The following is a 26498-nucleotide window of genomic DNA, read 5'->3' as shown; positions in this document are numbered from 1 at the left end:
CCATGAACAACAAGACACTTAAAACTGAGCTGAGCCCACCAAGGCTGGCAGCTGACCATTTGTCTTCATGTACCCTGAGCAAGAAATGAATGTTTGTTTTTTAACCCATTGTGCTTAGGGTAGTTTGTTGCCATAGCAAAAGTTAAGTAATACAGCACAAGGGAACAAGCATCCTGTGGTCTATGCACTACTAAGGTACATGATAAAAAATCTGGGCTCTTCTGATGAGACAGGTGGGCAGGGGGCAGTGAGGACCGATTACTGTATAGACGATGAAGGGTTTCTGCACAGTGCAGTTACAGAGGAGTCTCTGGACTTTCGTTGCTCATGACAAGTTTTTTCTACCTTATTTACTTTTTAATAGTGTATATATGTACATTTGCAACCAGAAAAACAGAGATGCATTTAAAGAGAGAACATGGAAACTTAAAAGACATCTAGCTTGGTTTAGAATCTGTTCTGCCACTTAAAAAACAAACAAACAAACAAAAAACCCTTCCCAAACCCCTTTACCAAAACATAACAGATAAATGAACTGTGGGACAGAAGGAGGAAGAGAAAGATGGATGCAGATACAGAGAAGTTGATACATAAGGGTTGGTTGTGAAGAACATTTAATTCTCATGACTTCTATTTTTTCTGAGCCATCCAATGTGACCTAGTGTGCTATGAGAATATGATGAGACTTACAGAGTCAGAAAGACAGTTAAAGCTGAGAACAGTAAAGATTTGAAACAGAAACAGGAGGGAATGGAAGAAGCCAATGACCAAAAGCAAGTAAAAGGAATGGTGACTTTCAAATTGATACCTATATGAGCAACTGATTGATTTCTTTTCAGCTCAGTTGGTAGCCTGGGTAAAGAAGAAAAGAGGAGTGTGATTGGGCTGATTTAAGTTGGGGGTTTGTGCAGTAAGGGTGGTTGAAGATAGTGGCGAGGTAGTAAATGTTTAGAGTTTGAAAAAATGACTTCTCCAAGTGATGGCAAGGTATAGTTGGAAATACACTCCTGAAATATAGCACAATGAGATTCAGGTTGTTCCACTAAGTATGACTTCTCAGTAAAATGTTTGATCCTTGAGGATAGAAACATGTTTCAATTCTGCCTCATGCTGTTTGGAATAGGGCAGTCCAGGAGCTAGTGTTGGGAGCGGGTGGTAGCCATGTGGACTTGATGTCATCCAGTTTGAATGTTTGTGGATGAGAATTTTAAGGATGGGAGGGAAGTGCTAAAACCAGAAGCTGTGGGCTTCAAAAGGGGAGTTTGCTTAGGAAATATTAATAAAGAAAAAATAGTGTGAAGTCATCCTTGTGTGGAAAAAAGATAATGACAACCAAGTTTTCTCTGTTCCGAGATCCTGGGACGTGTGTGGGAGAAGGGTGGGAGGAAGAGGCATGTGGGCAGGAGGATGAACTGCCTTTACGTGGGGGATTCCATAAGGAAGGTAATGTCCTTGTGGGGAAACCAGCTAAAGGAAATGATGCAATGGATAATTAGGTAGACTGATGAAATTCATTTAGTTAGGGATGGATTTCCTTGGTGGTCCAGTGGTTAAGAATCCTCCTTGCACTGCAGGGGACACGAGTTTGATCCCTGTTTGGGGAACTAAGATCCCACATGCCACAGAGCAACTAAGCCCACGTGTCACAAGGAAAGATCCCCCGCGATGCAACAAAGATCTCATGTGCTGCAACTAAGACATGACACAGACAAATAAATAAATAAAAATTTTAAACATTTATTTAAAAAAAATCTCTTAGTTAAAAGCAAGAGCAGGATAAGAACAGAGAACGCCAGCTAAGAGTCTACATTATGGACATTTCTCAATGCTAGAACTTACCAAGCGACTGTTTGATCTGCTACTGTTTCAATTACAGTATACAGGGCAAAGACAATCCAGTACATCATCCATCGAACCTGCAAATAATAAAAATACTTATGGAATAATAGACCAAAATTATTTGAGACTCTGAAGAGTCGTATATATCATACATAGTATGTTGGATTAAATGAAGAAGGCGATGGTTTAATTCTCAACAGGTTTTATGCCTGACTTCCTCACATCACCACATCAGTTGTCCTGGGATACAGGAATTGAAGGATAACAAACCCCTAGGCTTAATACAGTATAATATAGGAACCTAAATGAAAAATAGGACATATTTTTCTTAACTGGAGGAAAATTCTTTAAAAGATCTTATTACATGCTTCCTTATGAAGACTATTAACTGTTTAATTATTATAGAAACCATATAGTATGATATGACCATATTTAATCTTTATTAGTCTTTTAAATATCGGAGAAGGCAACGGCACCCCACTCCAGTACTCTTGCCTGGAAAATCCCATGGATGGAGGAGCCCGGTAGGCTGCAGCCCATGGGGTCACGAAGAGTTGGACTGAGACTTCACTTTCACTTTTCACTTTCATGCACTGGAGAAGGAGATGGCAACCCACTCCAGTGTTCTTGCCTGGAGAATCCCAGGGACAGGGGAGCCTGGTGGGCTGCCATCTCTGGGGTCGCACAGAGTTGGACACGACTGAAGCGACTTAGCAGCAGTAGCAGTAGCAGTCTTTTAAATCTTGCATTCCTTATTTCTCAATATATCAGTCTTTGGACACCAAAGACCGATCCTGGATTTGCTACATCCATAATGCTAATCACCCACTTTGAAAGTCTAAGGTTAGTATCTTCTTCCTCCTTCCCTAAATGTAAGCCTGTAATCTTTTACATACCCTTTTCCTTCTTCTGCTCTAATACTGTAAGATTCGATGCAATAAACCAAATATGTGTATTCCCTCAAAATTCATATTTTGAAATCCTAACCCCAAATGTGGGATGTTATTAGATCATGAGTCCTCACAAATGTGATTGGTGACACAGCAAAAAGATGGCCATCTATCAACCAGGAAGACAGCCCTCATCAAACGCAGAATCTACCTGCATTTTGATCTTAGAAGTCTTAGCCTCCTGAACTGTGAGAATAAATTTCTGTTGTTTATAAACTAGTCTGTCTATGTTATAGCATTCTGAATGGACTAACAGAGTAATTCAGGATATTTTTACCTCTTGTCCGGACCAGAGCATCCTATAAGGTCCCTGAGACTCTGTGTCTCTGCAGCAATCCTTCTCACAGAATGGTGCCATATTCATTTTTCTTGAACTCATTCTCACAAATTTATTCCTTTCTACTTCCCTAAGTACACAGACTCTTTTATCACTCACATAGGTTGGATTTTCGTTAAGGGTTAAAAATCTCTGCTTTCTCACCAACACAAAAAATCATGCCGACTATAAGCCAGAGACTGTGCTAAGAGCATCACATATATTAATTCACTTATCCCCCCACAACAGCATTATGAAATATAGACTATATAAGTATATAATTATAAGGAACTGGTGGCACAGAGAGGTATTCAAGTTCATTTAGCCAGAATTTGAATCCCGGCTGCCTGATTCTCGAATTGGTGCTATTATCCAATTTTACCCATTTACAGAAAGGAATGTGAGGAATTGCTGAATGTGAGGTCCAAGAATAACCACTACTTCCCTATTCTCATCACAATAAGATGACAAAAAAAAAAAAAATTAGGTCTCTATAATTAGTTAAAAAATTGACCTATTTAGTTTTAATACAGATGCTTCTTTGGGTATTTTATAAATATGAAACTGTAACTTGGGTAGCTTTAACAGTTTTCTGTTTGGAAAAATCAATTAATAACAGCCAGGAGTAACTTTTGAAACAATGTGTTGTGACATATGAAGAGTAATTTACCGTGTGTGTGTGTGTGTGTGTGTGCGCGCGTGTACACAGTTGCTCAGTCGTATCTGACTCATGACCCCACAGACTATAGCCCGCCAGGCTCCTCTGTTCATGGGATTTCTCAGAAAAGAATACTGGAGTGGGTTTCCATTTCCTTCTTTAGGGGATCTTCCCAACCCAGGGATTGAACCCATGTCTCCTGTGTCTCCTGCACTGCAGGCAGATACTTTACCATTGAGCCACCTGGGAAGCCCAATTTACTTCACTTAAGAGCTTAAAAAACTGCCCGAAGCAAATAGCACATTGCTGCTGCTGCTAAGTCGCTTTCAGTTGTGTCCGACTCTGTGCGACCCCATAGACGGCAGCCCACCAGGCTCTCCCGTCCCCAGGATTCTCCAGGCAAGAACACTGGAGTGGGTTACCATTTCCTTCTCCAATGCAGGAAAGTGAAAAGTGAAAGTGAAGTCGCTCAGTTGTGCCCGACTCTTCGCGACCCCATGGACTGCAGCCTACCAGGCTCCTCCATCCATGGGATTTTCCAGGCAAGAGTACTGGTGTGGGGTACCATTTCCTTCTCCAAAATAGCACATTATCTACATTTAAAATACAATGAAACTGATTTATGATTATCATCTCAAATTAAAAAAAAAGTTTGACTAAATATTCTCTTCAGTTTTTCACTTTTCATGAGTTACTTTACTCCCTCACTGCCACCAATTCCAAGCTTTTTGTCCCAGTATGGAGATTTTTTTCCAGGGTTAAAATCCTATGTGTTTTCTCTTGCTGCCCTCTTTTAAAAGCAAAGTGAGGCTCTCACACAAATTCATTCATTTAGCCTTTCCAAATCAAACATTAATTTAGTACTTTTACCTTTCAACTATATTCACAAGGTTATCCTCTCAAAAAGAAATGAAAGGAAAAATCTGGAAACAAAACAGTGCACTTTTATAAGGCTAGAAGGGACCGTGGACGTGATCAAGTTTTTTTGAACTAAACAAGCCTTTATTGAAAACAACTGTAGAACAATTACAAAAAAACACACACCCTGCTCTTGTTGGCCCTTCCATTCTACTCACTGTAGGACTTTTGAGGAGAGTCTAAGAAATCCCAGTGCTCCATGGGGCAGAGTTCAAAAATAAATAACACGGCAAACTCCTCTCCTTTTACTGAGGGCCAAAATAAGTAAGTTGTGCAAGAGGCTGAGCTGGGAAATGGGCACAGGGCCATAGTCTACAATGAAGCCTGAAAAAGGCAGATTTTCAAACAAGAGGTTGCTGTCAGATCAATCTTTTCATTTCTCTCTCTCTCTCTCCCTCTTGCACTCAGCACAAGGATTTCAGTGTAAACCTTACCACCTTCTTTCCTGGGAAAGTGGCAGCGTAAGTTAACTGGTCTCTCTCATAGGAACTTTAGGAAACTTTCAGAAAAATAAATGATTTAAGTTAGTTATTTTTTCATAATTTTGTATTTTCATCATTTTACTAGTTCACAACCCTCATTATGGCTGTGATCTTCCAAATGGATAAGAACAAAAAACAACACTCCACAAATAGTCATAATTTACCCAATAGAGTTGAATAGTACAGGTAGTTAATGTTTGGTGATACTCTCTGAAATACTAGTTCTCAAATAGACTTGAGCTGCTAGAGTCCCATACATTCAAAAGCACTTTGACTTCAGTAAAGTCAAGTACTTACCCAGTTTTCAAATTCATTTTATTTATTTTTGTTAATTTTTGGCTGTGCCGGGTATTAGTAGTGCCATGTGAGCTCTTCGTTGCAGCGTGTGGGATCTAGTTCCTTGACCAGGGATAGAACCTGTGCCCCCCGCATTGACAGCACAGAGTCTTAGCCACTGGATCATCAGAGAAGTTCCTCAAACTCATTTTAAAACCCACCAAATATATAAGTGCTTTCACATATATAATGTTTAACTCTAAAAAAAAAAAAAAAAAAAAAAAGACTATATTTATTTAGGTTGTGAGAATATTAAATAATGCCAAAAATTTAAAAAGAAGAAAAGAAGAGAAAGAAGATTCTTTTTAGTTAAAAAACAACAAACTATACAATTAATAGTGTATTCCTGGTCATTTTCCTGTGGTATCGGCTCAATTTTATATAAGCAAAACTCCATGGTTCTCATTTATCTTTAACGAATATATTCTTTGACAATCTGCTCTCATAAATTTCTGTATTTTTTTGTTTTTCTTATTAGAAATATGGACCTTAACAATAGTTGAGTTGAGTTAATAATTAAATGAATGCAGTGAGTGTGTGTTATTCATGTGAGCAAGTATGAAGAAAGTTAACCTTGAAAAGATATTGCTTTCTTTTTCCTATTAATGGATTTGGTTGGGATTTTACACCAAATGATTACTCAGCAAACCTTTTATTAAAACTATACCTCAAGGCTGCTCAGCCTACTCTTTAAGGTCTAGCCCAAAGAAAATAACAGAATGACGTCAAGGTCAAAAAGAAGGGAAGAAAGAAAAGAGCAATACACAAAATGATAATTAAAAATATGTTAAGGTAAAATATTCTTTAGATGGACAGAAAACATCAGTAACAAAATGTAGTACTAAAACCAAAAAACTGGTAGGAAAACAATGCAAACTGATAATCTCATGATTGTATATAACCAAATCTAATAGAAATAAATGCTATTAAAATGCTATGCAAATAAAAGTCAGTAACTTAACAGGTAGCTGTAATATATCATAATCCACCTTTAAAGTTACAGGAAAAAAAAAATTTATGTTAAGAAAGTGGGAACAAATTCTATTACTTTCCGGTTCAGAAACAATTGGTAAAATCAACAAACCAATGTTTAGATATCTTCATGAGAACAATGAACAAGAAAGCTGCTCAAAAAGTCCACAAACAAATGGTGGAGAAGGTGTGGAGAGAAGGGAACCCTCCTACACTGTTGGTGGGAATGTAAACTGGTACAGCCACTATGGAGAACAGTGTGGAGGTTCCTTAAAAAACTAAAAATAGAGGTACCATATGACCCCGCAATCCCACTCCTGGCATATATCCAGAGGAAAATATGATCTGAAAGGATACATGCACCCCAGTGTTCACTGCTGCACTGTTTACAATAGCAAAGACATGGAAGCAACTGAAATGTCCATCGACAGAGGAACGGATAAAGAAGACGAGGTACAAACATACTCAGCCGTTACAAAGAGTGGAATAATGCCATTTGCAGCAACATGGAGGGACCTAGTGACTCACCATACTGAGTGAAGTAAGTCTGACAGAGAAGGAGAAATATCGTATGACATCCCTTATATGTGGACTCTAGAAAGAAATGATATAAATGAACCTATTTATAATACAGAAAGAGACTCAGACTTAGAAAACGAACTTATGGTTGCCGAGGGTGGGGGGAAAGGGATAATTAGGGAGTTTGGGAAGGTCATGTACACATTGCTATATTTAAAATGGATAGCCAACAAGAACATATTGTATTAAAAAAAAAGAACAAGAAGAAAGCTTTTTCTTTACTCAACTCAAAAAGCTTTACTCAACTTTTTCTTAAAAGTCTTTTTGACCCCCGGGAATTGAATTATCCAACAAGGTGGAGCTTATGGGCACTAAGAGGGGTACATACACACACACATATCCTACTTTTGATTCATCTTTCAAATAAAACATAATTTAGACAATTCCTAAGGACTCAGGTGGGATCATTATATAGAATACTCATTGATATAGTTGTAATAAGCTCTACCTACTTCACATCATGGGACTAGAAACAGGAACATAACAGCTTCTGTCCTCAAGGATTTAACATTTTACTGGAGAGAAAAACAAGTAAATAACAGTGATAAAATGTTCTGCTGTTTTTACTGCATTAAACACCCTAGTTCCCAGTATGAGTCAAGAGCACAAGAGTTTGAGGAAAGCTTATTAAAGGGACTATTTATACAGTTGTGGGTGAAATTCAAGAAAACCAATAAAGAATAGCGGCTCACCCTTGAGCTAGCGACAGCAGGAACCGGCATTACTCGCCTGGTGTGAAGAAGGGTGGATGGGGACAGGTTTACTGGAATCCAGACAGGGTAACCATCAAGGTGTGGTCTCAGGGGGACACTCACAGCAACCCCTAGTGGCAGGGAGGAAGCTGGGAGAACTGTAATCTGACCTCACGCTCAGCCAGCCTTCTGACTTTTTGCAGGAGTCTCTCATGAGCCAAACCCAAAGGGAAGTCAGAAATGATGCAACCTGTATGGATCAGCCTCCTGGGCCCTAAGCAAGGCAAAGAAAGGTGGGACATGGAGGAGAAACTCCACTGGAGGGGCAGGTGGTAGGTCCCAGCACTATGCAGCCTCTCAACTCTTGGAAATATATCAGCAATCAAAATCATTCCTCGCCACTTCCAGACACCTCACCAGTCCAGATGACAAATCATCTCCTGTCCGGATTATTCTCACAGTGTCCTAAGTGATCATTCTGCTTTTCTGGGTCTTTTTGCGTACATCACTCAGAGTTGTCTCCTTAGAGAGCAGGTCATTGTTGTTATTGTTCAGTCACTAAGTCGTGTTCAACTCTTTGTGAACCCATGACCTGCAGCACGCCAGGCTTCCCTGTCCTTTACCACCTCTTGGAGTTTGCTCAAATTCATGTCCATTGAGTCCATGATGCCATCCAACCATTTCATCCTCTGTCGCCCCCTTCTCCTCCTGTCCTCAATCTTCCCCAGCTTCAGGGTCTTTTCTAATGAGCTGGCTTGTCACACCAGGTGGCCAAAGTATTGGAACTTCAGCTTCAGCATCCATCCTTCCCATGAATAGTCAGGACTGATTTCCTTTACGACTGACTGATTTGATCTCCTCGTTGTCCAAGGGATTCTCAAGAGTCTTCTCCAACACCACAGTTCAAAAGCATCAATTCTTAGGTGCTCAGCCTTCTTCATGGCCCAACTCTCACATCTGGACATGACTATTGGACTACATGGTCATTCCTCTGCTGAAACTCCTCTGTTGGCCCCCATCAGAATTCTTACATTGGCCTACCAGGCCCTGTGGTTCTGGCTCCAGCTGCCTCTCTGGCCTCATCTGCTCTGTCCCTCCTTCCCCTGTTCTGCTCCAGTCACATCAGGCCCTCTTGCTATCCTTCCTGGGTACAGATATGTTTCTGCCTCAGGGCCTTAGTACTTGTTGTTTCATGGTCTGAAATGCTCTTCCCTTAGTTATCCATGTAGATAGCTTTCTCACTTCCCTCAGGTCTCTGCTCAAATATTTATCTGAGAGCCCTTTCTTCACTACCCTGTTTAAAATAACAATGTCCTTCTAACTCCCTTATCATAACTTATTTTTCTCTTTAGCACATATCACAGACACGTCTAACAAATACTAAAATGCTTTCCTTGCCTTTCTTTACTAAAATGTTAATTCCAAGAGGACAAAGGTTTTATTTGTTCTGCTCAACCCTCTGTATCTGCAGAGAAGGAGCTCAGTAAATACATGATTGTTGAATGAATATGGAACCACACAGAGCTTAGAGTGCTCCTTTTTGTAAAGACTGCAAAAAGCTTAGACAAGAAGTAAAGACATGACAATTGAATATAAAGGAGTCTTTCGAGGCCTGGTTTAAAAAGAAAAATGGGGGGAATAAAAAATAGCATGAGGCTAAATGAAAGCATGCGTATAGCCTCAAGGATTGAACATTTTACTGGAGAGATAATGAGATTCAAATTACGAGGAAGCAGGAATAATTAATGGGAGCAAGATCTTGTATGAGATAGACAAGAATAAGATGAGAAAGAAGAGTGAGATTAAGAAGCTGGGGTGCATCTTCCTCTGAAATAGAATCAAAAGGAGAGTGGCCATATTGGGAAGAGGCTGAAGTAGTTTATAGGTGAGGACCTCTGTCTTTACTCTGCAGTAGGAGGGCAGGTCATCTTTAACGCTGGGGATGGGTGGGAAGGAGAGTGGATTTCAAAAGAGTAGTAAAGATTTATGAAATTTGTTTATATGGATGGAATAGGGATCTGCCTAGGGTAGAGATGGAATAGATTGTGACCAACCATGCCCTCTGCTTCTCTGGGTGTCAGAGAGAGGTGGCTGCAATGAAAGGTCTAGGATGGTGAAAAAGGACGGGATGGAGGTGGCAGCTTGCTGTTCATAAAAAGGCAAATAACAGAGGCTGGCTGGGGAGTCGCCCAGCCAGAGCCAGCGCTTCTCAGTCCATTTCTGAAAGAGGTAGGGCCATGTGTCCAGTTCCCGCCAATAGAATATTAGCTGAGGCTTTTGGGAAGTGAGTGTGTCTCCCCACAGGCTCTTCTCTTGCCTTGTGGCTGGGAAGGCAGGGAGCAGAGTAACCTTGGAATCTACATATTAGATGGGCAGAGCCCTATTTCTTACACGGTTGCTTGAGAAACATTTCTTGATGAAGTCAACACTGACCTGGACTGTTATGCTAAAGACAAATGTTTTTATATTCCCTCTGCCATTGCATTTTTGTTTCAGCTTAAGAATCTGCCTCCAATGCAGGAGACACAAGAGATGTAGGTTTGATCCTTGGGTTGGGAAGATCCCCTGGAGTAGGAAATGGCAACCCACTCCAATATTCTTGCATGGGAAATTCCATGGACAGAGGAGCCTGGCGGGCTACAGTCCAAGGGTTGTGAAGAGTCAGACATGACTGAGTGAGCAACTTACCTGCTTATTTATAATTACAGCAGCTTAGCCTACCCTAATATAAAAGGTTATCCTCTAACCTCTGTGGGGACTGCAAGAGCCATGGTTCCAGAATTAGGTGGACATCAGTCAAAGTGCTGTTGGCTGCCTGCCACCTGTGATGCCGCTAATGCCTTGGTTGGCACTGATGGATGCTACTACCACAATGACCTGGAAACGGAGAAGAGGAGTATCATTTTAAGAAACTCTGCCTGAGATATCACCAGGGGGTCTCAGAAATATTGGGGGGATTCTCCTGGTGGTCCAGTGGCTAAGACTCTAAGCTCCTAATGCAGGGGGCTCAGGTTCGATCCCTGCACAGAGAACTAGATCCCACATACTACAATTAAGACCTGGGGCCTCAAAAAAAAAAAAGTATTTGAGAAGAAACTGGAAGATAGGCAAGATTGATGTTCTCATGCAGTAGACTGGGGCAAAGCCAGAGAAATATTATTTTAAATTACTTTCATTATCCTTTGGCTAGTATGGCCTCTACCTGTATAAATTTGTTATTGTCTGTAATGTCAGTACATATGACTTACAGAAATCCCTTGGTATTTTCAGTAGGCCAAGAAATCAGATACAGACGCTCATTAGAAACATGCATAAAGTTTAAAACAATTATATTCTGAGTGGTAAGCCAAAATATTCAGAGAGTAAAATGCATAAAAATCAGTGGGCAGACTACATGAAAAACAGTTGTTCAATGGCCTATTTTGCTGACTTTGGTTTTGTTTTCCCAAGAGTATACCTAATGATTATTATAGTACCTGGCACAAAATAAATGTTGCTGCTGCTGCTGCTAAGTCGCTTCAGTCATGTCTGACTCTGTGCGACCCCACAGACGGCAGCCCACCAGGCTCCCCCGTCCCTGGGATTCTCCAGGCAAGAACACTGGAGTGGGTTGCCATTTCCTTCTCCAATGCATGAAAGTGAAAAGTGAAAGTGAAGTCGCTCAGTCGTGTCCGACTCTGTGTGACCCCATGGACTGCAGCCTACCAGGCTCCTCCGTCCATGGGATTTTCCAGACAAGAGTACTGGAGTGGAAATGTTAAGAAATATTTATTAAATTATTAGTGACCTGGGCTAACTTATGAACAATAATATAATTTCCTTCTTTTTCCTAATTATTTTGTAATAAAGTTCTTTTGAAGTGGGCACAATAAAATGGCAATCATTTATCAATCTTGGGACACACTTTCCCTACCATATTTTTCATAACTAGAGAAATGTGATGAATGTTTTTTAAAAATAAAATATTTGCAAATAAAAATTACCAAATGAAATGTTAAAATCATTTAAGTATCAAAATAAATTTATTTTTGTAAGAAAATATACTCTTATAGTTAGGCAAGTTCTTTAGAAAACGGAGTCATCTGTGATATAAAACCACAGTATTGAAAATTACATTCTGGTTTATACAGTGCATGGATTAGATTATCCTACTTAACAAGCCAGTACTTGCTTTATTACTCAAAATCCAGAAGGCTTTTGTAAGACTTAGCATTTCACAAACCCAGACAGTCATGTGATAGTGTTCTTGCTTTACTCTCTCAAAGGAATTAGGATATTTTAAGCCTGAGTGAATACTGTAAAATGAATGTACTCATAGGCTAAATTTACTATCAAAATACCATGCTCCATTTAATAGGTATGCATTTACCTATTCCTGATGCCAAAAGAAAAGTAGGCCTCATTTCATGGTTTTTAAACATTTTTCAACAAAACAAATTTTTATGATTCAATATTCTGAGACAGAATTTGCAATGCAATTGATTTAGATCCCTGGACAAACAAATAAGGCAAACAAAAAGTAAACTATAACTGTAAAATAATCCTCCTGATTTCCATCACAGAAGTTGAGAGCAATGCACTGGTATATTTATATTGAGGAATATCCTGTTCTGATGTGAGGCACATTGCTGTACATTCACAAGAGTTATGGAGAACTGTGGTGAGGGCATATTAATTCAAAGGCATCTTTCTCAAATTGTATCTTTACATAACTTATTCTTGCTATGCTATGAGCATTGTGGTATTATGATAACAATGACATTAACAATGCTGCTGCTGCTAAGTCACTTCAGTAGTGTCTGACTCTGTGCGACCCCATAGACGGCAGCCCACCAGGCTCCCCGTCCCTGGGATTCTCCATGCAGAAACACTGGAGTGGGTTGCCATTTCCTTCTCCAGTGCATGAAAGTGAAAAGTGAGAGTGAAGTCGTTCAGTTGAGTCTGACTCTTCGTGACCCCATGGACTGCAGCCTACCAGGCTCCTCTGTCCATGGGATTTTTCAGGCAAGAGTACTGGAGTGGGGTGCCATCGCCTTCTCCAGACATTAACAATAATGTACGTTAAATGATATTTGTTGTTCAGTCGCCTGGTCATGTCCGACTCTGAGACCCATGGACTGCAGCAGGTCAGGCCTCCCTGTCCCTCACCATCTCCTGGTGTTTGCCCAAGTTCATGTCCATTGCTTCGGTGATACCATCCAGCCATCTCATCCTCTGTCGTCCCCTTCTCCTCCTGCCTTCAATCTTTCTCAGCATTAGGTCTTTTCCAGTGAGTCAGCTGTTCCCATCAGGTGACCAAATTATTGGAGCCCCAGTTTCAGCATCAGTCCTTCCAATGAGTATTCAGGGTTGATTATCTTTAAGACTGACTGATTTGATCTCCTTGCACCACAGTTCAAAAGCATCAATTCTTTGGTGCTCTGCCCTGTTTAAGGTCCAGCTCTCACAACCGTACGTGACCACTGGGAAGACCAAAGCATTGACTATACAGGACCTTTGCCAGCAAAGTGATGTCTTTGCTTTTTTGACACACTGTCTAGGCTCGTCATAGCTTTCCTGCTAAGAAGCAATTATCTTCTAATCTCATGACTGCAGTCACCGTCTGCAATGATTTTAGAGCCCAAGAAGCGGAAATCTGCCACTGCTTCCACCTTTTCCCTTCTATTTGCCATGAACTGATGGGTCCAGATGCTATGATCTTAGTTTTTTTAATACTGAGTGTAAGCGAGCCTTTTCGCTCTCCTTCTTCACCCTCATCAAGAGGTTCTTTACTTCCTCTAGTTCCTCTTCGCTTTCTGCCATTAGAGTGGTATCATCCACATATCTGAAATTGTTGATGTTTCTCCCACCAATCTTGATTCCAGCTTGTGATTCATCCAGACTGGCATTTTTCATGATGTGCTCAGCGTATTAGTTAAATAAACAGGGTGACAATAAGCAGCCTTGTGGTTTAGTTGTACTTGTGCAGGTACGACTAAATTGTACATGCACAATGACAAAAAAGCTATGCTAACTTGACACATATTACTCTGGGGCTATTACAAACAAAAGGCTTTGACATGATATAGTCATAAACCTGGATGTCAAGGCATTCCTAAGCAGAAGAAGCTTTCATGGGAGGGATGAGTGAAAGAAGACATATAAATGGATACTAAGTGATTACTTGCAGCACAATGTTTGATCCAGCATACAACTAGTAATATTTTAATATGCTATATATTATTCATTTGCCTTGTATGAATGACATTTTTTCATATCCAAAGGAAAGCCTTCCTAATTGCCTCCAGCCCCTCCAAAGGTCATATATAATCTTTGTGCATATATAATCTACTTTCCCTTACAGTGTATCTGTGTAAAGGTTTGAATAACATCTGCCTCTGCCTTTTGACTATTACAACCAATGTTGTTGATGTTCAGTTGCTAAGTCATGTCCGACTCTTTGCCACCCCATGGACTGCAGCATGCCAGGCTCCCCTGTCCTCCTTTATCTCCCAGAGTTGGCTCAAATTTGTGTCGATTGAGTCGATGATGCTATCCAACCGTCTCATCCTCTGTCGTCCCCTTCTCCTCCTGCCTTCAATCTTCCCCAGCATCAGGGTCTTTTCCAATGAGTTGGCTCATCACATCAGGCAGCCAAAGTATTGGAGCTTCAGCTTCAGCATGCAACCTTCCAATGAATATTCAGGACTGAGTTCCTTTAAGGTTGATTGCTTTGATCTCCTTGCTGTCCAAGGGACTCGCGAGTCTTCTTAACAACCAATAGGGACTGAAACTGTCTTGTTCATCATCATGTTCCTAGGACCTAGCCATCCCTGTACCTAATAAACCAAATATACAGGAAGGCTTTTACTGAACAGTTTCTTAATGTTAAGGTCTGAACAATTCAAACAAATAACTGTAGACTGCAAAGAGGAATTCATAACATATAACATAATCTATTTTATCAAAGTTGTTTTCAAAGTTATCAGATATTAAACAACTTTCCAGTGTCTCTTAATTTAAGATTATTTGAATCATAGGCAATTAATGCTGGTTTTTCAGAAAAAATGAAAAATTACATATGCCTAATGATTTCAATTATAACCACACTAAGTAAATCCAGAGCATAAAATGCTAAAATATGCTTCACTGGAAAAAAAAAAAATTCCTTGCTGAGTCTGAAAAGAAATAAACACTGCTGAATTTCAGACCACCCAAAGAGAATTTTATTTTCTGACCATTAGTTATTCCCTCAAGTCAGCTCACCCAAAAGATTCATTCTACACCACATTTCAGAGACAACAGAGAGAACTTCTAATAGAGATTTCTTTAGGAACAGGATCGAGTTGAAAAGGTTTCTCTTGTTTCAGTAACATTATGCAATAATTTGGTTATTTCATAATGATTTTTCCCCATTAAAAACAAAGAGGAACAAAATGTGAGAAATCAAATAGAAAAACGCCCTTTTTTATCCAACCCAGATGGCTCAATTATGGGATTTTTCCCAGAGCTGTGCCAAGTTAGAAGCATGCTTGAAAATAAGCTAGTTGAAGTTCAATCCACAGTGAATAGAGACATTGGTTGAAAGTACTTTTTTCTTAAAAAAGAGGGGGCATGCATTGGGGTAGGTATGTGAGACTAGGATTGATTTGCGTTCCCCTGGCTTTGGGGTGCTTCCTCCCTCACGGCCCTACTGCCTTAACTTTCTGTAGCTTGCCAGGAACTAGGATGTTTGGGAGTCAGTTATATTAATACTTTCAGATGCTGAACTTGCATCATGGTTTACCTGCAGTTTCCAGACATCACTGCCAAAGACCTCACAGAATACCCTGTTGTTTCGAGGAGGAAAGACTCATATTATACAGACGTATTTGGTGTTAAAATGAATTAAAATGGGGCAGACTGCAACTAGAAATGGATACTCTTTCACAAGATTACCTTGGTTTTTCCTCAATGCTCTTGAGTCACAGAAGCCCCATGTATCTCATCCCTGATCCCATGAAAGTTTGAGGAACTTGAGAGAAGGAAAAAACACAAAAATGTTCAAAAGCTAGATGATAATTAATTTAAAAGAAATGTTGAAAAGAATATAAAAAAGCGGGAACTGCTTATGGAAATTGTTTCCAGGAGCAGAATTTAGGAAGGAATGACCTCTTAATACAAAATAACTCTTTGCATCCACACTGGCTGATAATTCGCACTTCACTTTTTCTATTATTTGAAGTCCTATTGATTCATTTGTAATAAATATTTGTTAGAGACACAGTTCACTTTTAATAGAACCGCACAGAATTTCTCATGGATTTTAGCATGGGACAGAGCCTATGAAGGTAGAAAGGAGTAAACGGGGTTAAATGGCCATCCTAACTGTCATGCTTCCACACTAAACTGTCATCTTACCTTCTTTATTTCCTTAGTGTTCCCAAAGTCTTGGGCTACTGCACTTCCAACTTGAGGCATTCCCAACGGCTGGCACCACTTCTTAGGCACCTAGGTCCCCAAGTTTGTCATGAATCTTTACACGGTCAATTCCACCTTGCTCTTTCCACACGTGAACTAATATAGCCACTGAAAGATATACTCTTTTTTTCCAGATGACTGGCAAGATTATGACTAACACAGTAGATGAAAACTTTCCTTCTTCAAGTAAAAGATACCACTTTCTTTATACAAGTTGTAGCTTTATAGGCTCAATAGCATATGTCACGGAGAAGGCAATGGCACCGCACTCCAGTACATTTGCCTGGAAAATCCCATGGATGGAGGAGCCTGGTCCATGGGGTCACTAAGAGTCGGACACGACTGAGCGACTTCACTTTCACTTCTCACTTTCATGCATTGGAGAAGGAAATGGCAACCCACTCCAGTGTTCTTGCCTGGAGAATCCCGGGGATGGGGGAGCCTGGTGGGCTGCCATCTATGGGGTCGCGCAGAGTCGGACACGATTGAAGTGACTTAGCAGCAGCAGCAGCATATGTCAAACATACAATAATCATCCAAACAGTAAGAAGCAGCCTAAATACTACACGGGAAAACAGCATCTTCTCAAGAAGCAAAGACTGGAAGAAAAAAAAAAACCTCTAGGAAGAATACATCTGTCATGACTGACAAGGGAATCTGTGCTATCAAATTATTTTCCTTCAAAAGCATGTGCAGTCAGCCTCACATAGAGAACTGAGATTCACATTTGAGTGAAGAAAGAGAGGCAAGTTACAGGGCATGGGATACCTGGGGTATGGAGCGGATGGCTGTGTACAGTGGGCAGGACAGTATGATCACCATGAGTAAGCACAGTGAGGGGAACAAAAAGGTGGGAGGAACGGCATAGGCAGAAAGGTGGATGATTCCAAAGGGAAACTTCATTGATGTAGAAATGTGTATGGAAACTAGGAGAACACCCAACTCAATACCCTTACCCCCTGATAGTATAATATGCTTAACTTCATTAAAACATTATTTTGGGGGACTTTCCAGTGGTTAAGTGGTCCAGTGGTTAAGACTCTGAGCTTCCACTGCAGGGGGCGCAGATTTGCTCCCTGGTAGAACTAAGATCCCACGTGCCACACAGTATGACCAGAAATTTTCTTTTAATTTTTTAAATAATATATTCCAAGTTTTAAGTCCATTTACATACAGATGTTTCTAAAACAATCTGTTATTTTGTGCCCATCTGCCTACATAAACTTATACTAAAAAAAAGCACAATGTGGTAATTATTCAGTTTTCAGAATATAGTAAGATACCTCTCTTAGTCAATGCTTTTCAGTTTGGCTGTGGATAAAAATTACTTGGGAATTAAAAGCAATTATGTAGATTCCGAGGCTCCATCATCTCGGGGGAAGAGAGAGGGCAGCAAGGTGTTTAGAAGGCAAGCTCTATGAATTTGTAATGTGTAAGCAGAGTTGAGAACATGCACAAAATTCTTGCTACCTGAACTGTGGTGTGCAGACCAGCAGCACTGGCAGCATCTGGGCACCTGCTGGAAATGCAGAATCTCAAGCCCAGGCCAGAACTACTTAATTAGAATCTGCATTTTAAACAAGATCCCAGGGAGATTCCAGTGTTCCTCAAAGAGCGACAAGGATTGCAGTGGGAGGTACCCGGTGTTTTTTCTGAAAATACCCGTTAGAAGGAGGTGGTATCTATCATTCATGAAGAAAATGTAAAAAGAGCCTTTCGGTTTGGAAGCAAGATGAACTCAGTTTGATAATTTGTTCGCTATAAACAATTAAAATAAGCCCTTGTTTCCATAACACTGATTAGGCACATCATCTTTTTTTTTAAAAAGAACCTCAAAGAATAGCAGGAACTGAGCCTTTAGCCCACTTCTCAGAGGCACTGTTTATGGCTATCAGTTGAAAAGACAAAAGCTTTGAGTAAAGTAGCCAGGGTAGGGCAGCCTATAGGCTCTTCTGCCCACAAGTCCCATGCAGGATGTCCCATCCTAGAGTCCAGAACTATCTGGACACAGACCACTGGATGGAAAGCCTCTCCCTGCCCAAGGTGGAAGTGCCCTTAGAGTTTTCTCCCTACGAGTACGTCTAAATCTGCTTCCTACAGAGGAAGTAAGAAAACTGATGGGCAGGTTGAAATTATATTCAAACATCATGTCATTGGCAAAAATGTTTCCAGTTGGCTCTAATAATTTATTCTGACAATCTTTTAAAGAAGAATATAATACAATAACATTGAAGTGTTAAACCCTTATTTAAAAGATGTTGTTGGAAACCTTTGAAAGTTAATATAATATTTTCAAATAAAATTACTTAACTCCATCTATTTCTGTGACTTTTCAAGACCTTTTGATGAATTTTTCAATTTTACCTGCAGAGTCTGAATCTGTGCTTTAAGAAAAGTGATCTGTCTATATAATTCTATATATTTAAAATTTTTATAGTTATTCAAAATATCTTCAATCTTTTTACAATCGATTATATTTCTGAAGTAACATACCACTCGTGAGCTTTTAAAATTACATGAGGTTTTCTGACAGATTTTATTTTTCTTACTTAGCTAAAGTCTTCAGGAACAGCTCTAGCTTTTATATTTTTAGGAGGACCTTTCACAGCGTGATGGCAATCTGGCTGACAATATGATGATTATAGCTGTAGCTGGTGAAGCACTATATTACTGAAGTTACATAATGGAAAGATGATGTACATATGTGAACCCTCCAAAGGTAGATACTGCTATTGTGTAAAAGAGGAAACTTCTCTGCTTAAATAATGTAAACTGTAGCTAAAAAGGAAAAGGAAAGATTAGGGCTTCCCTGGTGGCTCAAGGGTAAATCATCTGCTTGTAACGCAGGAGATCTGGGTTCAATCCCTGGGTTGGGAAGATCCCCTTGGAGGAGGGAATGGCAACCCACTCCACTATTCTTGCCTGGAGAATTCCATGGACAGAGAGGAGCCTGGCAGGCTACACTCCATGGGGTTGCAAAGAGTTGGACGCGATTGAGCTATTAACAGTTTTTTTTTCACTTTTTCAGGTATGCCTTACATTGTTAGAAAACATTCCATCTTTAAAAAAAAATTTACTCTAAAATTTTAGAAAGAACTATGTTAGGCATTCATTTACAGCCCCCCATTATTTAATTTTCTGTCACTTAAACCTTGTCCTATTTATTTTATCAGTTTTTTTTTTCTACTCTCTTCTGTACCTTTTGTTAGATTTACTCAAGGAAACAACTCAGAAATATTGTAATTCTCTTGATTTTGTTTTTATTTTACTTCTGCATTTTTATTGCTTTATTTACCCTACTTTATAGATTCCTTTAATTCTGATATTTTTGTTACTTTGTGAATTGAATGCTTCATTTTTCTTCCTGCTTGTTCAAATTAAAGGTGTTTACACTATTGCATTTGAAACTGTTAATATTCAAAAATATAAATTGTAATAAATATATTACTGTCATTTTTATTTTTGAATTTGCCTAGTACTGCACTTTTGAATTTCTCATGTACTCTATTATTTCTCCCTTTCGGAACTTATTGGGGGGTTTTCTTCAAAGTAGTGAGGCTATGGTTTGTGAACAGGTATGGGGGAGGCAGAATTGGCTGCTTCTGAACATGGTTTTCCTGCAGCACGGAGGATGGTGGCAGCTGAGTTTTTTGGTGTTTTTGGTTGCTGTAGCTTTTATGATTTTAAGCTGTTCCATCACTAGGGATTAGGGTGGAGGTGGCTAGGCCTCCCTCCAATTTACTATTTAACAACATTTCCTTTAATGGAAACAAGTTTCTGTCCCTGATTTTTAAAATCTATTTCCATTGGCACTACAGTTGGTAAAATTCTTCCTAGATATTAGCAAAAGCCTGACTTAGCCTCTTAGGTTTAAATGTCACTGGGAGAAACTTTTTTCTTTGTGTATGTTTTATGAAGCATTTGCATTGGACAGCTGTGGTTGCTAGCTCCATCTTAGCGTGAAAATTGTGGGAATGCTTTCATTTTACTTTGTAAAGGTCAAGGAGTGCTCTAATTCACATTATTACATTTTAGCTGCCTTTTTTTTTTTTTGGCCTATCAAGGACTGTGCCCAGGCCCCTGCAACGGAAGCCCAGAGTCCTAACCACTGGACCTCCAGGGAATTATCTACATTTTTTAAAGTTTAGAAGGAATTGTGTTAGGCCTTTATTTAACCCCAATAATATAAATCTTAATTTAAATTTAACATTTGTTTCCTAAAGAGGAAACACTGTAATGATCCTGAAGAAATTATTTTCAGAAGACATAGGAAGAGTATGTCACTTGATGATTACAACAGGATCAATTACTTCAGGCAGTGAAATTACATACTAACATGAATTATATACAAAATAAGTAATCTCAACACAAAATATTAAGTTTACAAAGCATACTCATCACCTACTTTAAGTAAATGTAAGTGAATTTACTTTGTTAAAGAATACTGACCAACACAATATTGTAAAGCAATTATCCTCCAATTAAAAAAAATTAATTTACATTAAAAAAGGTAAATGGTAGCATATTAAAATGCATAGCCAAACAGCTGAAATAAAAAAATATAAATAAATATTAAAAAAATAATGAACTATCCCAAGTGATTCTTCTTAACTGTCCCAGACAGAAACTGATTTTATCACAACTTGATCTGTGAACAACTCTTACTCAAGACAAGATACATGTGTATTCATTGCATGTCAGCTAAAATTAAATTTTAAAATTGTTAAGGATTGAAAAAAATAATATGTATTACTACTTCAAACCTATCTCCTATGTGAACACATTTTAAAAACCAATGTTAACGGTAAAACAAGTATTATCTGATATGACAATATAATTCAGCCACAAGTATCCCACTCATAAAGTTAATTTGGAACTATGGGTAAATATAGTAGAATGAATGTGTGTGTGCTTAGTCGCTCAGTTGTGTCCAACTCTTTGCGATCCCAGAATACACACATTTAATTGTATCCCCACTACAAATCTCATTAAAATAACAGTAAAGTGATTTTTCAGAAAGACTTAAGTCAGTAAGAATACAGAAGAGAGCATCATTGTTTTTGGACCCAGGAAAGAAATGGATGAGTAGTAACTGACCCAGAAGAGCTGAGAAAACTGAAGAGTAAGTGGACGGTGGGAAAAGTTGAGAAGCAACCCAAGTTTACACTGAAGAGCTTCCAAAAGGTTCAAAAATTGGTAACACAATTCTTGACTAAAAAAGGACAAATGGAGGATGGCTGTAGGGATACTGTGAGGAACAGGTAGATCCTTGGATGGCCTCCCACTCTAGCGGTCTGGTGACACCCCTCGCTCCCCCTGAGGCTTATTCTCTGGAAAGAGCAATTGTTGGATTTGCAAATCTCTGGCGCAGTTGAGTAGGGCCAACAGGGATTAAGTAACAGATAATAAATGGAGTATTTGAGGGCCCCAATCCTTGTTTTCCCACCAGAATGCCAGCAACCAAGTGACTTTCAGAATGGAAGAGTCTTCTCTGAACAATCTGCCCTGCACAAAAGAAAACACCTGAAGATATAGACACTGATAATTTTCTGAGGAAATGACTGTGATGGGTTAAGATGTATCCCCCAGAAAGATATGCTGAAGTCTGTTACAGACCGTGTTCCCCTAAAATTTGCATGCTGAAGCACTAACTAACCCCCAGAGTAATGGTATTTGGAGATAGAAACTTTAAGGTGATGAAGATTAACAAGGTCATAAGGAGGAGGCTCCACTTCAAAGGATGGGGCTCCACTTCAATAGATGGGTCCCCACTTCATAAGAAGAGTAAGAGACCCTAGAGAAATCTCTTTCCCTGCATGCAGAGAGAAAAGGTCATATGAGGACACAGATAGAATGTCTGTAAGCTACAAAGAGGCTTCCCCCAAACCAACCCTGATGGCACCTTCATCTTGAACTTGCAGTCTACAGAACTGTGAGAAAAAACTTTATGTGGCCTAAGCTAGTCATTGTGTGGCATTCTGTTACAGTAGTCTGGCAAGAGTACTACAAAGTTCTAACCCTCAGAATGTGACCCCACTTGGAAACAGGGTCACTGAAGATATAATTAGTTAGGATGAGATCATCTTGGGGTATGGTGAGCCCTTAATCCAATGTGACTGGTGTCTTGAAAAGTAGAAAAAAAAGAGACTCAGAGACAAAGACACATGAGGGAGAACATCATGGGATAACAGAGGCAGACTGAAGTGCTGCCCCTGCAAGGCAAGAGTCACCAAGGACTGCTTCCTGCCAACCACTGGAAACTAGGAACAGGCAAGAAAGGATTCTCGTCAACAGGTTTCAGAGGGAAAGTGGCCCTGCCCACATCTCGGCCCCAGAAGAGAGAGGCAATAAAATTGTATTGTTTTAAGGCACTCAGTTTGTGGCACTTCCTTATGGCAGTCCTAGGAACAAATAAAATGCCTGGTTAAATCACCTTGTAGTGAAGATCACAGTCAGCAAGCCTCTGCATGGGTTCAGGACTTTGAATCAGCTTTTCATTATAATATTCAAATATGAGTAGAGAACTGAGGATCACCTAACTTTTGGGAAAAATCACACATGAAAAACAGAGACCGAAATGTAGAAAGAACATGTCTAAAGAGCTATCATTCATATCCTCAGACGAAAGGGAAGCTATTTTAAACAAAGTAGGAATAGGAGGCTATTGAAAAAGGGACGTTCAGAGAATAAAAGAAGCCCTTGGAAATAAAACACAGAAGAGAAGATAAAATTGAGGAACTCTATCATAAAATACAGCCAAAAAAAAAAAAAAAAAAAAAGAGTTGGGAAAGAGAAGAAAAAAGATCAGAAAATTAGAAAATTAGAGAACCAGTCCAAGTGGCTTTCTAACTGAATAAAAGGAACCCAGATAAAACAATTAGTGAAAATGAAGTAGATAAAATCCTCAAAGAAGTTAAAAGACAAAATTCTGAAGGAAAATACTTTCAGCCTACTTTCATCGCCAAAAAAAAAAAAAAAAAAAAAGCCTTCTTGGGAAGAAAGGCATGCATCAAAATGAGGAAGTAAAAGAAGAAAGAGGAAAACAGGAGATTAAGAAACCTGAGGATCTAAGAGTCAGTCTGGAATATCTAATGGATGAGAATGCACTGAGAGGAAATTCACACATCTGTCACCGAGTTTGGGTCTAAATAAGCAAAGAGAACAGAGAATGCCAAATAAGCGAACAAAACACAACAGAAAAACAAGATGACGAATCACAAATTACTGTGAAGAAAAAGAATGGTCATGGCAGGATACTGTAGACATCAGATGCAAATGGTGTTTTCATGCTGAAAAAGCTTATATAATAGGTGCTGATTTAAATACTTTGTTGCATTAACTCACATAATCCTCACAACCACCTGAGGAGGCAAGTACCACTACAGTTACTTTTTTCCCAGATCAGGAAAGTGAGGCAAAAAAATAACCCGTTCAAAGATACAGCTAGTGAGGCACAGGGCCAAGGTGATAAGCCAAGCAGCCTAGTTCTTTATCTCTAGACTCTATTGCTTTTTGCTAATTTAGCCTCAACAATGTAAACACTGAATACTGATCCAACTCCAATTACATTCTAATGATACTGGAAGGCCATAGGGAAATTATGCAAGTAAATACTGACATTGGGTAACTAACAAATCATCTTTAACAGAAGGAAGTTAACTGATGAGATACATCTGAAAAATTAAGAAACAGCAATACAAGCATGTATTTAGATGTATAAATAAATACTAACGGCTTCGGATAAAAGAACTGTAAGCAGTTTCCTCGAAAGTTAGAAATAGAGATGAGGAAGGTGGGGAACTGTTGTTTTACATAATAAGCCTTGGACAACTGTTTGATTTTAAAATTATAATAAGTAAAGCTTTGATAAAAACAAAAAGTAAATTAAAAGTAGATCAGAATAAAAAATAAACAGGAATGCAGCCTGACAAAACTAATTTTCAAAAAATTAAAAAAAAAAATCCCCCTTTTTGAGGCATTGCAGAAACCAACACAATATTTTAAAGCAATTATCCTTCAATTAAACATAGATAAAATTTTAAAAAATCCCTTTAATTCGTTAAATTTTCATACTTCTCAAATTATTAAAACCCTTCAATCAAATGAGTGTTTTTAATCCAAAATATGAAAAGATAGATGCCTGGGGAACACGTTTGACAACAAAGTTTCTTTATTACATTTTCCCCCTTTATAACTGGTAGACAAATTTCTAACAGACAAAACTAGTAGACAATTAAAGATTTTACCAAATGACAAGCATGTGGCATATTTGTTCAGCTTCATATCACCCAAATATTCAGTCAAAAATTAGGTCACTTTCAAAAACTAAGTCAACAGGGTTTTGGAGGGCCTTTCAGAAAGTAATCTCCCAGAGTTTTCCCTGTTCTTTGTTCTTGCTCACAGTAAATCTCAGGACCAAATGTCTGTGATTTCTAACTCCTGCTACCCAGTCTTTTCATTGCCACTTTCCCCAACATTCTTAGAATAAGAACACTGGTTTCCTAGAAAAGCTACAGCAATTATACACAACTTGGAAGTAAACACTCTATTTTCAAGTCGTGAGACGGTCTAGGCTTGAAAAAATTGCAAAACCATACTAATTCTTCAGTAAGTTTACATTTCAATTACTGCAAGACTGAAAGACTTTAAGTAGGCCATAGCTGCCACACTATGCAGGAAATTATATCCTAGGAAAGCTCCGTTTTAAAAATAGGCAAAGGAAGAAAGGAAGGTTGCCAAAATACACAGCACTTTCCATTTGTTTTGATTTGAATACAGCATCTGTTTTATCAGGTGCAATCTACAATGTTTGCAGGCTTAAAGACAATGGTAGCAGTTAGAGTGGGAAGAAGTAAATTGACCAAAAATGTTTGCTTTCTGAGAATAATTTTGAAGTAGATATCAGTAGAATTTAGGTATTAACCAAACATCAGAGAATAACTGGACTTAGGGACAAGTCAGACTGGTCTGTGTACTCCTTAACAAGCAGAATCAAAGCTGAGAAACTAGACCCACAATGAAGAAAGGGACATGTTCTTGTAAAGACCATTTAATATTTGTTATATACTTAGAAGTCAACTCTTCTTCCTTCTTTACTCATTAAAAAAATATTGAGTACCTACTATGTAACATGTACTGTTCTAGGTATAGAAATATAGCAATTAACAAAACAACAAAACTCTCCTTGGAGCTTATCTGGTGGGGAAAATAAACACAAATACATACAAAAAATATAGTACAGATAGTATAAAAGGCTATTAAGAATATAACAGGGAAATTTTAAGAAAGTTACTTTTATTAATAAACTACCAGATAAAAAACAAATTTGGATGGGATTACAATAAAACTTTGTGAGAACAGAGTTTTGATAAAATTGCTATAAATCAGGGGTAAAATCGGACGACTTAAGTTTAGGTGAGGCTCACTAAGAAAATGATACTCAAAATTTTTGTCACAAATAAATTTATGCTGGAAATATTTAAAGAACTGCCAAGACCATACAGAACTTTCAAAAACTTCTCATTTTATCTTTAATCATCTTACAGTTGGTTTAGATGTTTATGGGTCCTGCCCTTGTACTGGTTAAGCTGTTTCACTTGGAAAATATCCATATAACTGGGGTCTCAGAAGATACACCTTGGAATTAATCACAGGCATATTCGCTGGTTGGTGGTGAAAGCTGTTTCAACTTTTTTGCTTTTCAAGCGAGAAAAATCCTCATTTATTTTCTAATCTGATACCTTTCCTGCCTTAATGATTCATGTGATCCTGCTGCTAAGTCGCTTCAGTCGTGTCCGACTCTGTGCAACCCCATAGACGGCAGCCCACCAGGCTCCCCCGTCCCTGGGATTCTCCAGGCAAGAACACTGGAGTGGGTTGCCATTTCCTTCTCCAGTGCATGAAAGTGAAAAGTGAAAGTGAAGTCGCTCAGTCATGTCCGACTCTTAGCGACCCCATGGACTGCAGTCCACCAGGCTCCTCCATCCATGGGATTTTCCAGGCAAGAGTACTGGAGTGGGGTGCCATTGCCATGTGACCCTGGGCAAGTTAATTCACTTCACTGAGCCTGTAATAGTCCAATATTCCTTACTACTTTATGGAATTGGAGTGAGGGCCACTGAGATATTGTATTAGGCAGAAGAATAATGTCTCCCTCCTCCAAAGATGGCCCTGTCTTAATCCCTGGAACCTGTGAATATGTCAGGTTGAGTGTTAGAGGAGAAATCAGGCTGCACATGGAATTCAGGTGGCTAACCCTCAGATGGGGCTGAGGACCCTGGATTACTCAGGTGAGTCCAATGTAGTCACGAGAGTCTT

The 26498-nt window shown here is 39.1% G+C and overlaps 1 protein-coding gene across 2 annotated transcripts in view; it reads right to left on the bottom strand.

Moving 5' to 3' along the window:
- Positions 1-26498, bottom strand: part of REEP3 (receptor accessory protein 3) — a 99892-nt gene that overhangs the window by 21619 nt on the left and 51775 nt on the right. Inside the window, exons 1-2 of one of the 2 annotated variants that reach the window (XM_055590477.1) lie at positions 7000-7061; positions 1840-1916 (exon numbers count right to left, since the gene is read on the bottom strand). In XM_055590477.1, coding sequence (XP_055446452.1) covers positions 1840-1916; positions 7000-7002 — 80 coding nt within the window. In that variant the 5' untranslated portion in view covers positions 7003-7061. Of the gene's footprint in view, positions 1-1839; positions 1917-6999; positions 7062-26498 lie in introns of those variants that run through there. The other variant, XM_055590473.1, reaches the window with a different exon arrangement.

The sequence above is a fragment of the Bubalus kerabau genome, chromosome 1 (genome assembly GCF_029407905.1).
Source record: "Bubalus kerabau isolate K-KA32 ecotype Philippines breed swamp buffalo chromosome 1, PCC_UOA_SB_1v2, whole genome shotgun sequence".
NCBI lineage: Eukaryota > Metazoa > Chordata > Mammalia > Artiodactyla > Bovidae > Bubalus > Bubalus kerabau.
Note: the sequence above shows the minus strand (reverse complement) of the source record. Positions and strands in the feature narration are given on the sequence as shown.